The following is a 19,796-nucleotide window of genomic DNA, read 5'->3' on the forward strand; positions in this document are numbered from 1 at the left end:
GTTAAGTTATCGCCGTCAACTCACTTCTATGTCATATTTTACATGTAATGTACGCATCTCTGTGCCTATTTGAATAAATAAATAATCGACTTTGACTTTATACTGCTATAAGAGTTAGGTAAACAGGAATTTACCGTGCACCCCCTTATGGGTCAAGCCAGTGGCGGCTCATGCACATGAAGTGAGAAAATAGAAAAGCAAATATTTTTTTCTTACAATTTGATACAAATATTACTTTCAAATATTGTTATGCGGTTATATACCTGCCTTCGTAAGCCAGGACAATTAGCTAGTGTACAAATAAAACACGGTGTTTTATACAGTATGCTGTTCATTTTATTATCTCAGGAATTATTTTCATATTAATATAATATCATAGTTTCATTACAATGGATATTTCCCAGCGGGTAATGACGAGCGCCGGTACGCCCTAGCTGACCGGCCCCTATTACGAAACCTCGTCACAATCAATTGCTTTGATAACTAACTCCTGTAGGTATTAGAAAATAATAATACCTACCCGATAACAATCTTGGACCATTACTGTGTACTTATCCGTAAAGCTAGAAACAAACCGTTGCCTCCCACACACGTCCGCGGTGTCTTGAAGCTTTAATGACCAATCACGTGATACGTTGGTTTAAACCAAACTAATGATTGATCGTAAGTTACACGCGAAATAACATGCATACGCGGCTGGGGGCTTGGATACTTTAGTTTATACACGTAAGACACAAATTTTTTAGATTATTTTATATGCTCAGCCGATTAATTTCCCACTGCTGGGCATAGGTCTTCTCTCATATGGGAACAGGAATTATAGCTTTAACCCTCCACGCGTTTCAAGTCTCAATTTCACCCATGAAAGTTAAAGTTCCATCTATGAACACGATGAATTTACCCCAATTTTTGGTACAATTTAGTGCATTTTTTTATTCATTTGATGAAGACTCGATTGAACTGCATATAACGTGTTTCGTAATATAAGGGCTGGTCTATACATAAAAACATCCTTTTCAATCTTATACTAAAATCAAAACCTTTCCTTCAGCTTTTACAACATCAGAAATAAATTAAAAGCAACGCTTTTTTATTGTGATGCCTAAAAACATTTATACAAACAACTTACACATCCGATTATGTACATTACACAACACAAGAATATTCGGGTATTCTTCATTTTGTATTATTCAAAAATCGTTAAATCAACACGTCATCCACATTTATAAATAATTTCATTCATAATCGTGGCTACCGTATTTTCGTTTTTCGGGGTACTCCAGTCGAAAAGTTTATATTCAAACATCATAACATACCAATACGTCACCCAAATTGTGAATATTCACAGCAGTGGATGCCGTGCTCGAGTCTAATATTGAATGTTCGGATTTACGGGCATTCGGTAGAATACATTTTTAAAAGTTAATCAACCGAAATAAATTAAAATGTAATACATTGTTGGTATAAATATCAAAGAATAGCTTGCAATTGAAAAGCGCTGTGAGGCAAGTAAGTATTCAATTACTTACTCAAAAATAAAGTCTTATAACATCGCAACAAAACACAGCCAATCAAAAATAACAAGTAGTATACAATTTAGGTCGATAGTGCATCTACTCTCTACAACAAATACAACAATCATACCTCATCGAAGTTTTATTTAGAAGCTAATTTTGGTCGAATAGCAACACCGACAACCAGCTGTCAAAATCGTTGTCAAAAATGCAATTCAACTCTTTAAAATGTCTCTTAATTAAATGGGCTATAAAAATTTGATATAAATGCTGATAACTATAAAATATATATAGCTTAAACTGTTCCGAACCTTGACGCAATCGTCAGAGATAGGTACTCGCAATCCATCCGATTGTCTGACGCTAATCTACTTACTATTGGCCAAAATACATTTAGCAAGAATACTGTAAATTCAGCTAATTACAACAATTGCTATGATTATAATGTATTATACCCAAAAGTTGCAAAGCAATAAAAAAAAATAGAATACTTTAATTTAAATTTCAATATTCAAACCTTTATAGCGTTTATTCATAAGATATTGACAGACGACAGTAGTCAGTTCTTTGCTATATTACAATAATCATAAAGTCGCTCGCTTTTATATAAACATTTAATTTTTAATAAATTACCTACAAGACATTTCTCTAAAATTGCGTTTATCTAGTGCGTAAACAATGGTGATCGATCTGTATCAAATATACAAAGATACAATGAAATTATTTGTACTTTACGAACTTTTATGACACTTTTTATATGTTTTATGTTGTGATATTGTAAAAAGACACATCCAAATAATATCGTAAAGCGCGTAGCTTTACGATATTTGCACAAACTGTTGGTCCACGTATTGCATTTTGGAAATCCTCTTACGTTTATTTTAGAACATTTTGTATGGACCATTGCAATACTGCAGCACCGACCACTATGCTGCGAAACATATTAAAAAAAAAATGAATAACACGAGTATTTTCAACTCAATGCATTGAATGTTCTGAAAATGTTCGATGAAACGGGGCTCTAACAAGTCCCCAACATTTTACCATTGTGTGAGGGGGATACATCCTTAAAGCGAAGAAGCCTGCCTATCTTTCAACGGTAGATAATCTTATAAAATAACTACAAAAAGTAACAGAATATAAGAAATGCTGCCAAAACAAGGATAAAAGACGATATGTGAATATGCAGTCATAAAATCTGTGACAGCCAAAGGCAACCTGGCAATGTTGTAACTTCCAACAGAGACCATAAAACATCTTTTCTTTTTAACACACGACATAATTTAATGATATATCCGATATGTAAAGGACAAAAACTGTTAGCGTAACCCGTGACATTCATTGAACGACCGCAGCCAATGACACCTATGAATCCCGTCATAAAAAATAACTAAGTATATTTGAATTTTATTAAAATAAAAATATTATTGTACAATTTCATGTGATACATTTGCTTTGCGGCCGCGTCATACGAACGAGCTCGCTCATGATTTAGGACCCTGGAGAGGTTTAAAACTAATCAGGTATATACCGATCAAAATAGTTTCAATATAATATTATGACTATTCACAAAAATGGCTGGTTAGACAAATCCATTTTTATGAATATTACTCAAGTTTACTAAGTTACCAACTGGAATTCGGATCAAGATTGTTATCAAAAAGCAAAATTTAAGTTTCGTCTCACTTGGTCCATTGGTTTTATATCAAGATCACAAAAAAAAAACTTTATTACACATTATTACATTTTTGCTGGGAACCGTCCATGAGCGTAGTTAAATAGACCTATTTAGTCTATTTTATTTCGCATATGGTCAAAATCCAATTATATAATTGCAAACAAAAGTAAATATTAACTATAATCTTTACTACATTATACATAATGATTTGTAGATTGTAATGCTAATGATTAAATATGTAGTAAACATAAATGTATCAACTGTATCTCAAAAATATTCTGACCCTCTCATTACACTACCCAGTGAACTTTACAAAAGTTGTATCTGTACAGTTGACGATATTAAAAGATATGAAAAATGACACCGGCAAAGTGTCTTTGTCATATTTAATTAGATATTTGTTTTCTCGGACTTGTAAATAGTATTCAATTAAAATAAATGCTTTAATTCAAAAGGTTAAATCTTTTTATATCAGAAAATTCTTTGCGTAATATAGGTTATTTTACGTTACACACTTTTTATTGCACATCTATGGAACAGGATGGCACCTGTGTGACCAGAGACTCAGATATCAGAATTATTAACTATCTAATTGTAAAATGACTATATAAGCAATGCACGAGAAATGTAGATTGGATAAATTGAAAGTTCAGCAATATGTTAAAGTTATTTGAAAACTCGCCTTATTTAGACGCCTGCATGACTTTATAATATTAGCAAGTAAGTTAATTCATATATTTCTTAAATTTAGTTCAACGTACATACCACGATAATATTTTAGATTTGTCGATATTTAGACCCAGTCGCATGGATCGTGGTCACGACTGGGTCGAAATAACGACAAATCCAAAATATTATCGTGGTATGTACCCGTTGAACTATATTTAAGAAATGTTGATTAACCACGAAAATCTTAGTTTAAAATCTTTAATTCATATATTGCTAATAAATGATGTACGTCTTTTTCAACTTCAGCGATGAGTATTGTATGGTGTATATGTAGATGGGCAGAACCTTATCAAGGTGACACTCTAACAAACAATTAGCTACTCTAAGCGATATAGATAAAACATAAATTTATACAACGCTACATCACGATAGCTGATATAATTTTAAGTTATAAATAATTTTAGCAATGCACGACCCACGTAGCATTTGATATGAAACATTTTATTACGATGATAACACCTAATCCAACAAATTTTTTTACGGAAAAATAAAACAACTCTAGGTAGATATAGATAGATTAACGAAAACCTAGCTTTTTAAATTATTTGTATGAAATAAATTGCTAATATTTCGTTAGGAAGATCCTTTGATCAATAATATACTGGATATCAGTAAACAATAAGTGTCGATGAAAAATAAGATCTCACCCACGAGTTGGGAACCCATTCTCGTTAGTTTACTATGCAGTGCTTTGACCAGTGTGAGTTGCAATAGGAATTTTCATATACATAATACAGGACGCCTCGGTTTGAGACTATGCCGATATTTTTCGAGTTGATATATAATGTGCGATCACCTTAAAAGTTTGATCCGGATTTCGCTAATCGATCTATATCTACTAAATTGCCATTCCAGATAATTTTCACCGACAGATATAAAAGTAAAAAAAATATTAAGCCAGCAAACAATTACGCATATATAATGTTAATAACTATTCAAACATCGTAGAATACAGTCGTGTATTTGAATAAATAATTAATTATTCATAAACGTGGTTGACAAGTGGGTGTTACGGTGTTTGAATAACTAATATCTACGAAATTTAACAGATCACAAATAATCTGTAATTATAAAAAAATATATAGTAGAAGACGCAATCAAATCATCAATCGGAAAATAAATTAAAAGTTTTTATTTTGTGAGGATTTACTATAAACGATAAAACAAAGTTAGGTATTAAACGCTCAGGTACTTAGTTTAGAAATGTGAGATGGTGATTCCAAAAGAAAATCTCAGTTGGGTTTGTTGGCCTCTTGTTAGATCAAGGAGCTGACTTACATCGCTTAATGCAATATTATATTAATATTGTTGATGATTTTCCTTTAGAATTATCATGCATATTTTGCGACGTGAAGGTATGTCAATTAATCTGTCATTTTAAAATAATATTGCTTTTAGCGATGGTAGTAAGGTCCTACAATCATGTAAATATCATGTTATTATCACCATAACCTCACAACAATGGGAAAAAATATCAAGGACGCAATTTGAGGGTAGTTATTAAATATATAATTGGAATGATATTCAAGATCTTAATAAACGTTATTCGTTGCATATCAAAAGCGACGAACTAGTTCAGTTCAGTACAGGACGAGTAGGTACAATAAACTATTCAAAATATAAAACTTCAATAAATGCGTAACTATTTGTTATAATTATTACATACATTAATACAACGAATTAATTTAAATAATTTTGTGATGTCTTCACTAAGCGGATAACACACCTATTAGCACATACATCAGGCGTCTAATTTATTTTCAGGGTCGGATAAAATTTTATTAGGGACGGACTAAAATAAACAGTCAAGCGAGCAATAGATATATTACACCTTTGTGCATCACTTTTGTTGGGTTTGCGTGACACCGCAATTTCATTTACTACTTAAGCTTAGTAACTGATGGTAATGCATGAATAGTAGAGAAATGGAGTGGCGTTAACCGAAAAGGTTAGTTTTTTTACCAAACTCCAGATCTAGATTATTTGTAAGAACGCACATCTTCGCGTGGAGGTACGATGATTCATTATAATAGGATCAAAATCACGATCGCTTCATAGTACATAAATACCATCAGGAGGTACTAACGAGTTATCGGACTCATTTCACGATTTATGTATTTAGAAAAAAATTAAAATGCGCGTACGGCGTATGAGCTGATAGGTGGGCGAGCAGCTTAAATATAAAATGTTTTCGCTTACGATACAATAATACATATAGGGCTAATTTGCACCTACCTGCAATTTCTACGGGACAGGTTTATATCAAAATTGATTTATGGAATTTAAATAAACTTTTATTTTGAAGATTTATGTGTTTATATAATTATTAGATTATATAATATCATTAAATGCATGGATACCACTGCAAAATTTATAAAATATATAACGCTTACAGACTTCCTCACACAGTTGTAAGTCCACGAGGTAACACCGAGGAGTGCCTTCGGGATTTGATAGATGCGGATTTTCTTGTCGATGTCCTATCAAAATACCTCTGATTTGGAAAATCATGTAGATACATATACTGATCTTTTAATCAGATTTTCTTTGATATTGCAGACAAACGCTAATTAACCCTGTATGGCATACATACGGATACATTCGATTTCTACTAAACCTACCACAACGGATTATTATGGCAACACCAATGACACTAATAGATCGATATGAGCAAAGAAGCTTAATGCCAAAATTTGTAACACTAAACAATTTGACTCAAAACGCATGACTTAGTGTGCTACAATTGTACCCGACCCATGAAACTGTTCCGATTCAATCAACAAGAGACTTTTACAATAAGGTAGACAGAAATGCGGGAAAAGGATGCTTTTTTTGGTTAGACGCCGAATTTGACTCCGCCAAAAATGATGATGTTATCTCGATACTGATAGAAGTATGCAATTAAGGTCCAGTATCCAGCAGATGACGGCGAAATAATAAAAGCTAAGTTTTTTTTCGTAAAACTGTTTAACATTAGTTGACACGGATACGGGCACTTTCACTTTCATTAAATTTACAAATCCACGGAATATCGTATTTTATAATTGTTATGAGTTCACCATATTTTTTTTTAGGATCAAAACATCTCGCAAGAAAATATCATGTCATATAAAGTATCTTTATAAATCTGGTAAAATGTATTTTTCATAGTATTTCCATCCCGAAACTCTAACAAAAAGAAACTACCTCGAATTACGGTTTGCAAATCAAACGCCATGACTGTTTGATAGAAAAAAAACAATATTTGCACCAATCACATCCATGCGGTCTCGATTCCATCTTGTCCGTTCCAAACGATGCAGCTCGTCTCGCAATCGATTATTTTTCATGAAATCGGCTTCTCATTTTCCGTCTACCTAATCCTTTAGTCTGCGACTACAACCCCACTGATACATATTTCCTAGGCGCGCGGTCCCATTAATATTGGTTATATGAATAGATAATAGTGTGTGCGAAAGAGAAACATGCTTCGATCATATTAGAACCAGTTCTTCTTAGTAGAATGTTCGATTATAGATAAACTTAATGAGAAAAAGTAACTTATCAAACTTGTGATAAATTAGGCAGCTAACTGAAGAAATTCGACAGGATTAAGGAACTAGGTCCATTTTCCTTCGTGATAGCTCTCGCAATCTACTCTATAGTTGCGAGTGTACAATTCTTATACTTACTGAGCGTTATTGCACATTCTCACTGGTCCGTTTTCACAGGAGCTATTGCTATTGGAGTTTATGTTCCCGCCGTGTTTACAGCAACGTTTTTGTGAACGTGTGTGTGAACTCACACCTACTACTTCATACATCATCACCGAAAAAACACGTATACGATGACAGGTCGCTGTAAAATGGACCGATTATATAGCGTTAGGACTGCTCTAATATGATCTGAGCTCTTTTTCCATAACCTCATGAACTCCATAGAAATCCCGCGCTTCGTCACTACCGGCTCTCAGAGTCCCTCCATCACGCCACGCGTATCAGATTATTACAAAGCTCTTACAACGTAAAAATTAAACACTGACTTTTTTAACGCCTTCCAACGGCAACCTAGTGTCAGACTATATGTAAAAATCCTTATAAATTCGATGCATTAAAAAGCACCCTACAGCGAATGCTAAAGGTTCCAGATATTTATTCATGCGAAAAAATATGCTACTGGATTTAGATCAAATTTGTTTTTATGTGTTAGAATTTAATATAGCCTGATGATACTTCAAATTGTCGTTGTTATACGATATAAAAAAAAGTCATAGTGTATTCTTCTTGTAAACAAATCTATAAAGCTCAAAATAATTATTTCACTATTTTATTTATATTATACTACACATTTTGTAAACCTTTTAGGCCACCAATGTTCAACACGGCCCACTTCATAGAAATCTTTAGATTTATACTTTTATATAGCTTGAAATATGACACTTTAAAATGTAACAACAGATATCGACTTAAAGTCCACATTTGAAGGTCAATTACGTGAAGGATTGCCGCGGTAAACACTAGTGACCTAAGTGTCTAGTCTGAGATTTATTGCCTACGTTTACTTATTCGATCGCGTGAAAGTTAACTACAACTTGTATGACATCGGAAGAGCGCCATCTTGTTAAAATACTGGGAAACTGTTTTGTCACTAGATGGCAGTATTTTGATTCCATACAAATAATAATCCAGCGTAATTAAAATCTCATACTAGGCACCCTGTACCTACTGACAATACAAATGTGGTAACATTATGAAATAGTATGTTAAAAGTAAACCATTTGGCGTAATGAATGGACCCGCAAGCGTCACTTAGATATAGTTTTATCAAATTTACTATATTTATAGCTTTAAATACACATATACACATCAACGTCGAGAACTCATGTACTATTTTAATTATTATTATTAATATTATATTAATCCGCTATCATTGAAGGTACAATATATATATTTTTTGATAACAGACACGGGTCGCTCAGTCCGCGTGGACATCGTAGGTTAAATATTTATTAATATAATAATCAAATATCAACTATAATAAATATTATTGCTATCTACTCAGGAAAAATCAAATATACAAATTGACCGAGGACGATTTTGTTAAAAATATGTGGTAAATCTACATAATTTACAGAGCACGCCACGATTATAAATGAAGGGTACGACGATAAAACGAGGAATAAGAAGTGCAAACGTAGTCGAATAAATAAACAAAATAGACTGATGGGGTTCAATGTTTTCGCATATTATTAAATAGAAATGTACAAAAATAACTGTTGCTGTACTGTTGTTTCATATAAGTCCAAATTAAAACTGGAAAATATGAACTGACTCATTGTACCCATTGTACCATACAAAATATTGAACTAAAACAAACTATTTTAAAAAGATTATTTTTCCACCTTTCACCCCTAGTACCCTTCAAATAAGCACTGCAACGCGCGTTTTTATGAACGCGAGTTTATGCACGAAATTGTTGTCAAGTGCAAAAACTAATTTCGCACATTGTAATCACTAAAACTACATAATCAACAACCAATCATTTATACATATATTATTAATAATAACTTATATAATCTTTGACAGTGTAAATATACCTAGAAGTACAATAAAAAATGTGGCTGGCAACACAGTGCCAGATACAGTCCACGCAGACCAACGAGCCACAAACAACAGCGCCTAAGAAAGAGATAACAACTTTAGGATATTACCCATAAACACGACGGTATTAATAGTTACATTATCAAGTTTACATTTACAATAATCACTTACCTAAACAACTAGTGCTTGCGGAGACATTTAGTAGAAATTTCAGTGTTGCCATCGCAAAAAATGGTAGTTTTTGTCTCTGCAAGCGTGCATACTAAAGTAGTTATTGTACCGGAGGCGGCTTACGGCTCGTGCGCTCATAAGCGAGTGTTGCCCGATGCTAGACTACGTAGCTAAAGCTAAAACTACCAATTTGGTATGAAACGAGTTTGATACATAGCACTTTATACGCCGCGAGCTAAGCTATGTTGTATTATTAAATTAGTTTATTTTTCACATCGCAATTAGTGTTGTTACCCGATTACGGAAGGCGCTACGATTTTACACATTCGTTTGTGTTAGTAACTCTGATTATCCGTACCACTTTATCTCTTAATCTTAAACTTTTAATTTTGAAACTAATATTTCTCTCAATAGAAAAAAAACGTACCGGACATTTTGTATTGGGCATAAAAACATATTATGACAAGGGGGACGCCAACACAACGACTTCTTATTTATTTTTTATCTTATCGCCATTTTGTATTCGTCATGACTTCGTAATAGAACGAAGCCATTGTTCGTAATAGAACGAAGCCATTTTTATTTAAAAAAAAATAGAAATTTTGAAAGTTACAAGGCAATAGATGAACCAAATTCATTTGTAAACACTACCAAAATAAAAAAAAAACTTGCCGTAATAGGTAATAAATACATTTTTTGTGAGTTAAGATTATAGCTTAGCTTAGCTTAGTTAAAAATAGCTCTGCTCGCGCCGGATATTGCATATAAACATATTCAACGTATATTAGAGATAGTATAATTTAGACTATGCTTACAACTCTTGATTATAATTGAAGTTACTTAGCATATTATTCGACCTGATATATTATTATCGTCTTTACTTAACAAGTAATAAGGTTTACATCAATATAAAATGTTTTTTTAGTGTTTATGATATAAGACCCCGGCATACTTATAAACGCCACCGAGCATTCCGCCACGAGCCGCGTGTTAAGGAAAATCAAATGTAGCGTTTTATGCCAACATCACATTATACACTTCACAACTGAGTTAAGTAACTGGTGAGATAATATGACTACAGAAAATAGTTCCGATTTGATTTGACTCAACAATCGCAGTTTGGCGCCAGCCCGGCTAGCGTGTAACAAGTGTGTTTCCGCCCTAAAACACAGCCAAGAGAACTCTGGAAGCTAAGTTGAAGCACTGTAGGACTTGAAGGCACCAGACATGAAGAACACAGTCCAAGGATACGACATTCAAATACACAATTACTTATATCAAGTTTTCATTACATTGTTTAAATTGTTACTTATAAGAGATTTATACACAAGTGTGAAGAATAAAACTGGTTGCACACTGCAGCACGAACCGCACGCGAGAAAATGAACTTCAATACTGGATTCACACGAGTTGGTAAACGTGGTACATCTTTAATCGGACGATATGCACTTACATACGTAATCATCATCGTCAGCTTATTATTCATATTCCAGTTAAGGGCACAAACCTCCTTCCCCAAAAGTGAGAGGAATTCATTTTTCTATGTGTTTTTTTTATTCGTGACCTCTAAACACTCAACTCTTTCAAAAGCCTTTCTCATTAGCCCGGCAGACTTAAGTATATAAGATTTGCCATCCTCGGCTAAAATCTGTAGAGTACTTTGTCTTTACTCAGAATTAACTTACTGTTAAAACAATATCAACCACATAACTTTGTACTTTTTAACGGTTTCTTAAGTATGATCAAAGACAGAATTTTCGACGCTAAAACGAGTGTCATTAGATCCATTTTGCTATTACGCATTAAGTGAAACGATACCGTAGAGCGAACGTAGTTTAAACGCGCCGACTAAAAACAGTAAAACATCGCGTGCTACAGTCTGCAATCAGATAATTATTTTTATCGGTGGTAATAGGGGCACAAAAGTTCTCACAAAACATTATTTGCTGTCACCACAAAAAGCATAGTGTTTTTCCAATTCTCAAAAAGCATTTGTAGTATAACTAGTACACCAATCTTTCGATTCATAAATTTACACAAAAATATCATTCATTCATGACAATTTAAAAATAAAGGTACATTCGTAATATGAATTTAAAGTTATTTTCACAGACTAAACAAAAAAAAAACGTTTGTACTACTATAATAACATTAAAATATGTTTGTATACTCTAATAGATGGTTCATAACACTTTAACATAGCTGGGGGTATTCAATGTAACAAATACATAACAATGTATACTAACTAAATTAAATGCCTACTTTAACCTTTCTTTTAATAGATATGGCTTTATGTGAGTTTCAAACCATGTTCATGATTTGACAACGTAATAGTAATTCGACAAATAAACGTTGTTGGTAACAACTCGCACCAAAGTTTAGTGGTTTCATTTGAAGTATACAAACAAACATCTGATGTATACGGAAATATGGTATAGCGCCAGATCTGGTCCGCACATAATGTTTATTTGTACACATAGAAAGTTTCAGTTCGTTTTCTATTATTGACCAGTTATTTTGAATATAGCAAGAATTCGCCTGTCAGAAAACGTCTGACTCTGGACGACTTTCTTCATACCCCGTACAGAATCAGAAATTTTGTGAAGTGTTTCATACTATCTGAAGGTCTAGTACAAAACATCAGCACATCACATTTTTCTGACAAGCAAATTCTTTTCGATTCCATAATATCTTTTTTTCTGTAAACAAGATCGGAAATGGGTAAAAGGAGACGGGCCAAAAATCTAAAGAAAGTTAGAACAAGTCTTGTACAATTCTTGGTTATAACAATCTAAATTCCTTCTATGATAACTATTTAACTGCAAGTAATTTATATCTATTTCTATAAATTATACACGGTGGATATACCGTATCCTTTTTGTCAAGTCATACATATCAATCAAAGAGTAATTAAATGGTATTTGTTAAATTATATCAAAATTATTAGCATTTAATTTTGACTTGAAGCGTGACTTTTGGTTTTCCTTTTTTCACCCACCCATTTTTACATATATGCAGCTGAAGAGTATCGGCAAAGTAGCAAAGTCTTGGGCAAATTCCTGATTATAATATTAAGTATATTTTTGATATTATAATCAGGAATGTTTTTTTTAAATATGGTACACCAATAATCCACAATGTACCATCTCCTTTGCCCAAATCACACACGAACAAAATGTAGGTATGTAGAAAATAATACGAACTAAAGACTGTACATAATCTATTATATTAGATAATATTAGGCCATTATTGTAAATAATAATTTATTTCTGTTCAACTTAGAAATACAACGATTTTGTTACCGTAGTAGTTACCTACTAAATTCCTTTGAACTTATTAATGAAAGTTCTATTTTGGGAACGAAAACGTTATATTCTTCTTAAAATTTCAAATCGCTCGTTAACTATAATTTTGTTCTTGGAAAATGCTACATTACAAAATGACTAGCGGATAATTTTCATATAACAAAATCGACGAATAGAAGGAAATCAAATTCTCAACACAGTCTCAAGACAGTCGCCTATCATAACCACGAAGACATAAAGTGCAAGGCAGGAGTCCAGAAAATACTCGCAGGACAAGGAAAGCGGTTCTTTTCATTCTGGACGTCATTAACATCCGTAGTATTCACGACGTGAGTTTTCTCGAGGTGGCCATGTTAGTGAAATGAAATTGTCAGTGAAATACCGAAATGATTCTAGCATTCTTACGGCAAGATTCATCGCGCACGCCATTACTATTACCTATATTCACAGGTGACAGCTCTATCACACTCTTCTTATTCTTTAAATACGCATTAAGCGCCTATGTCTTTTGGCCGAGAGTAGCGACGGCTTCCGTCACTTCTCTTGCCGCGAGATGGCTAGCGCCAGTTGCAGCTCGGCATCCTCTTGCTGTCTCCGGGCCTCGGCCTCTTCGTTCAAGCGCTTGGACTCGGCCGCGGCCCAGGCCCACTGAGTCTCCTCTGAAGGGATCGCTGAGCTTTTCGCCTCAACCGGCTTGGCCTTTTTATCCTTATTATGTCTCGTCCTTCCTATACCACCTATAGTGTTGACTAGGGACCTAGCGTATTTGACCGGCTTCGGAGACTTCTCCTTCTTACTGGGCAAAGTATTGGTCGGCCAAGTTTCGTTAAGGTTCTTATTCGTCGTGTTGGCATTCGTGTCCCAGTCTGTCGCCCAGTTGTCTGTTTTGGCGGACAAACCGTTGTCGGTCTTGTTGGCCCAATTGTCGGTCTTCCAGTCGCTGGAGAAGCCACCCGTCTTGGACGTGTTCGAAGTGCTCGATGTTTTAGACGTGTTCGTGGTGGTCCACGCGTCCGCCGCGGGCTCTGCCCACGCCTCCGCCATAGCCCAGTTGTCCGTCGGCCAAGCGGCCCACGTGTCGTTGTTATTGGACTGAGCGGCCGTGAACGGGTCGTAGGGAACTGGTGGAGCGGACACTCTGCCACTGTGTCTATCTGGTTTAGCGAGGCCATTGATATTAGAGGAGGGGGTGAAAAAATCTTCGGTTGCGAAGCCGGCGGCCGAGGTAGATCTCGCGAAGGGGTCGATTTTCTTCGTGTCGGTGACGTCCGCGAACGGGTCCTCGATGTTAAACGGGTCCTCGTATCTGTAGTCTTTGAAGGGGTCCTCCGTGAAGTCGAGGGCGGGTTTGCGTGGGTTCTGGGCGAACACAAAGTGTGAATGAAGGGGGGGGTTTGCGGGGTTGAGTAGGGCGAGTGGGGGGTCGGCGGGGGTGGGGTAGTACGCACAAGAGCCGCCGCCGCGTCCGCTTAGCGCTGCAATGTGGGGACAAGCACGAGCGTGTTAGCAAATGTTAGTGGACCAGTGTTGGCTATGAACAGATACTGAACCGTTCACGAGAAGACATCCCGAGACGCTAGTCATCAAATACAGTTAGTTCCCCGATAAAATTAATATATTCGTATACCAAGCCTGATTATTTCTATATTTCGTCATGAAATAACTCTGCAATAGTCAGCCCAGCGGAAGCATTTTTACCTTCGCTGCAAAGCTTACTTTTTTTCCTTCCTGACGAGATAGTAGAAGTTTAAAAGACATCTTGATAAGCGTTACATAGTACAGTCAACCCTAAAGTCTCAAGACTAAAATAAATATGCTGTTCGCGACACCAAACCGGAATTAGGTGGATTGTTTCTTTCACTTTTATTTTCGCTCTATAATTGAACTAGCGTCACGTGATGTAGTAAAACGATATTAAAAGTATTATTTACACAGAAATATTAGTAAATCGGTGAAAATGAAAACATTATATTAAAAAAATATATAACACAAATGATAAGAAATGAAATTGAAAACCAGGAAGGATACATGCAAGTTTTTGAAGCTCCTAATAAAATCACAAACTACAAGCGTTCTAAATTATTTGGTTTTATTAAGTTATAGGCATAAACTCATATTGAGTTAACACTTCTGGGCGACCACTATACATTAAAATAATTCTATTTATATAAAGATGACAGATGGGTCTAATTTTGATACTGCCTTTTACTTTCGTACTGCTTTACTACTCTCTTTCTAATTAACCAAAGGTTATGATTGTTTCAAGAAAAGCATTGCCTAAAAACACGTGGTTTTAATTTTTTTTTCTGAATATCTGACTGTCTGTCCCTACGGTCAATCTTTGGAATGGCTGTACCAACCATATTATGAAACAAAAAGATTATCAAAGGGACATTGAAATTATATAGATAAATGTTTATTTCTATTAAGAGTAGTGGCATTCGCTAAATAAAAAGAGGTTACTAAAATCCACCACCTTTAAGAGACAAATTGAGGTTGGATGATTTTACTAATAGACATTGTAGTGGTCTCCACATTACAGAACTAGATGGCGCCACAAAAATCCTGTATCGCGCTACCGAAGTGTTCACAAAGAATGCCTATATATACAACTTCCATAAATGTACGTTCGGACCTCGGTCCCCGAGCACGATCACTCGCTCGGAGGAAGATCTTCCTATTGTTATGGTCTAGCGTATCACCATAGCTCCCGTATAGTGGTGACCCCGACGTGATTTGGTGTTGGATTAATCATCATCACATCAAACAATGACCGGCCCACTACAGAGCACGGGTCTCCACCCAAAATGAGAAGGCGTTAAGGCCCCAATGCTGGCCCAGAGCGGATTTGTGGACTCATCGACACATCCAGCGTGCAGGTTTCCTCTATCTATTGTGGGATTCGAATTTGCCCCCCCGAAAGTGAAGTCGAGCTCCTACCCAATACGCTATCACCTTCATCAATAACTTAGTAATAATAAGTTAGATTAATAGTTTAAATATAATAGACAACTCTATAAAACGAGATAGCCTAGTGCCAGACTCGTTTTAAGAGTCCTCGGCAACTCTTATCTTTCAGAGTTATGGTTGTTTTAATTTTAGCCATTAAATATCCTTGTTTCAAAGGCCTTCCGCTACCAATCCGCAATTCGCCTGGGCGGTGGACTAAGGTCGCTAAGCAATTCTCATTCTCAGAGGAGTAGCTCCCTTGTCGGTAGTGGGCCGGAAAACGGCGGAAAATTATAAGCCTTTTTTTAATAACATTAAAGGGTAGAACAACGGATGAAAGTTAGTTCTTCTGAATAAATATGTGATTTAATTAAGTTAATATAAAATAGGATTTCTTCCTCCACCGGAAGGTAGTTTCGAAACCTAGGCATGCGTATGAGATACGAAGACTAAAAATACTATTAACACCTTCGATCAATAAAAATGTAGTTTATTATATTGAAATCGTTAAAAAATATTAGATATTAGATCTCATCCACGAATAGCGATCCGTTTTCGTTAGCCCCACGTTAGTTTTTGGCCACGGTGGTAAATTTTCAAAGATTTTCTAACTGCGCAGGAGACATTATAGTGCACAAGTGTATGCGCAAGAGTCTCACCTGGTGTTAAGTGATTATGCAGTCTAAGATGGTAGCGGGCTAACCTGTTAGGGAGCATAGTAGTCTTACTACCTCGTCGATTTCTACACGAGAAATTTAATCGCTTAGCGGTACCTCTTTGTCGGTAGGGTGGTAACTAGCTACGCCCAGACCAGACCACAGGAAATTTTGAAGTAATAAATTCCCATAATCCCTCTGCTGGGAATCGAACCCGGACCTCCTACTTAAATTCAAAGCGCTCACAGTTGCGCCAGGGAGGTCGTCTATGTCCTCACAACAATATTAAGATGGGACGGCAGCTTAACGTGCTCTCCGAAGCACGGGGGTGAATCACCGCCAATTTCCAAACTCCGGACTGCTACTACGAATTTCTTGATAGAAAAACCCGATACTATTCATTGGCCGATTGGTTAGCTTTTGTCTGAATATAATATCTATATTGATCGAAGATTACGAACAACTTAAAATAATCTACGAATTATGAAAATTAAGCATAATTTGCTACACTCCATGAAGACCATTGTGAAGTCAACATCTCCTGTGAACGCACCGGTTTCGGAGCAAAACGTGCGTAGAGGGTACATTGCCGAAGATCTGTTTGGTGTGGAGTATAAGAATTGAAGAAATTATAAATTACACCATACAGATTCTCCCGCTTTTCGTGGAGTAGGTATAGCAAATTAAGCTTAATTTCCATAACATATCATGGATTTCGATCGATTTAAAGAAGCCCCACCATGTTATTCGACAAACTAAGTGCAGCATGCAAGCATAAATATGTAGTCAAGTTATGTGAAATGAAAAGTGATAAATAATAGGTAAATGCAAACAAACGCTCGTCCCAGCAAAGCAGCGATAAGTGAAGCACAACTTAAACTCAATGGCAACACAAAAAAGTACATATGTGCCAAAAATAATTACAACTGAGTTTCAGATTATAATCATAAACGGGCTAACGGTGCTAATTTGGCTGTACGCTAATTTCTAAACTAATCTGAATAATCTGAATTTACAACTGTTATAAAAAAAATAAAAAATATATACTCCGACAATACACACATCGCCATCTAGCCCCAAAGTAAGCGTAGCTTGTGTTATGGATACTTAGATAGCTGATGAGTATTTTTTTATGAATTTAATACACATAAATACTTATAATATACAGATAAACACCCAAACACTGAAAAACATTCATGTTCATCACACAAACATTTTCCAGATGTGGGAATCGAACCCACGACCTTGGACTCAGAAAGCAGTGTCGCTGACCACTGCGCCACTCGGGTCTAAATATGATATGTCATACTTTTTCGTTTAGAGATTCGTACAGCCCTAGTAGCACTATTGTTTCGAAAGAATTTATAGTTTTAGATAATATAATAAAATTAACTGTACAGCTAGTACGAGTTCGCATGTGTCGAAAACTTCTATGGTTTATTATAAATCGATATGTTAAATTCGAAATAAAATTGACATCACAAAATATAACGCTAACGGGTTGGACGCTAAATTACGCACACCATATCGTCACAACACTGACTCGACTAAAATTACTGCATTCAAATGAGGACTTATATTTGGTCCTTTTTTTTCGATTAATGTTAATGATCTCACCGTTTAGCTTACGATGGGGCTGGCATATATTCGAGGATAAAATAATTTAAAAAAAAATGTGCATTAATACTATGAAACATCAAGTTTTGGTTAAAGTATAAGACGTGTAGCGCAACGCACTAGTCTTATACTACTAGAATAAAAAAATTTGAATACATTGCTTTATGTGATATCATAGAGCTTATATTCCTATACTTTCTGTTTAGACGAGTCGAGTCGAGGTCAAGTCGTTTGTACGTGCGAAGTTCTAGTCATGTTCAATCACTAGGAATAAATAAACTTGGTCTGATCAGGAAAATTACATAATTTCTATCGTTATATGACAATGCAAACGTGACAAAGTGAGAGCAGGCGCGATTAAAACCCTCGTAGCTCTAATTTTAAGTTAATAAATTTAGTTATTCACATTGCCTCGTAATTAAAAATATCTTTGACGCTTTAAAAGAGGCCGTAGACCTTGAATTTTATAGACCTGATTTTAGTGAAAGAAATACATGCTTTCACAATGAAAAGGTTTAGTTTTCTTTTGTGTGAAATTTTTTTCTATAGTCAGATATATTATATAATTTACACTAGACTTATAACATTCTCGGAACTCGACATCTAATTTTGTTTTCAAATAATATGAAATCTCGTACTATATGTACATAATATAATTTGAGGTACATTTTATTTATGCCAAGTTAGCGCTTTTTTAAGCGCGCTATAACTTAAAGGGGTTAAAAAGTATGATGGCTAAATATGACATTACCCCTAATAAGTGTATGAATTATCCAAAACTATAATACCTAAGAAACCTTGTGCGTACAAAACAATACATGAGAATGGCATTATGCGCAACAGAGAAAGTAAAATTAAAAAAATAAAACACTACCGAAAAGCACGTCTAAATGGCTCATAATATTATTTTTGGAAAAAAAAACTAAATTTTCAATACACTTGCTTGTAAATTGGCTATTATTTCCGCATTGTTTAAACTTCTTCATAGTAAGTCTGTGTGTCCTTTATCTTATACATGCATCATATGTATTAGCATCTGTCTGTGATTTCAAAATATCAAGCTCCAACACTCTTTCTAACACTCGTGTTGGTTTTTAACGAAATGTCACAGATGGCTTTAGAACAGAAAATAATCCACACCTCTTTTTAACCGGTAGGTAGCGAAAATTCTTTAGTTCGGTGTAACTCGAAAAAATTTATAACGTGAAATGGGCAAACATAAATTCTGCGTAGACAGTCTTTGGTAATTGTTTCGTTTTTAAAATTTAGTAGCGTCGGTGTGGCATTTACTTACAAATGTATTGAAAAAGGTATTACGACACACGTGCACATTCTTATTACAACCCACCGGGTGATAAAAATTCTCGCCGGGTTCGGCTTGGGCTGAAAACTCTGGCGTCGACTTTCAATTCCCATTGCGCATTTGTATCGTAAACAACAATTAACAAAATGCCATTCTCTAATTTGAAGAAAATAACGACGTGCATTCTAAATCTAATTAATTTATTGCGTACAGGACAACGTTTACATACATATAGTTTTACTTTCTCTGCAGCGGAAGGAAAATAAAAAAAAATATATTAAATTATCTTTTAGCT

At 35.0% G+C, this 19,796-nt stretch overlaps 1 protein-coding gene across 3 annotated transcripts in view; it reads right to left on the reverse strand.

Moving 5' to 3' along the window:
- Positions 1–11,815: 11,815 nt before the first annotated feature.
- LOC120633063 (epidermal growth factor receptor substrate 15-like 1) overlaps positions 11,816–19,796 on the reverse strand; it is a 46,120-nt gene continuing 38,139 nt past the window's right edge. For all 3 annotated transcript variants that reach the window (XM_039903152.1, XM_039903151.1, XM_039903150.1), the window contains one exon: positions 11,816–14,335. In XM_039903152.1, the coding sequence (XP_039759086.1) occupies positions 13,511–14,335 (825 nt within the window). In that variant the 3' untranslated portion in view covers positions 11,816–13,510. The remainder of the gene's footprint in view (positions 14,336–19,796) is intronic.

Source organism: Pararge aegeria, chromosome 21, assembly GCF_905163445.1.
Source record: "Pararge aegeria chromosome 21, ilParAegt1.1, whole genome shotgun sequence".
Lineage (NCBI taxonomy): Eukaryota > Metazoa > Arthropoda > Insecta > Lepidoptera > Nymphalidae > Pararge > Pararge aegeria.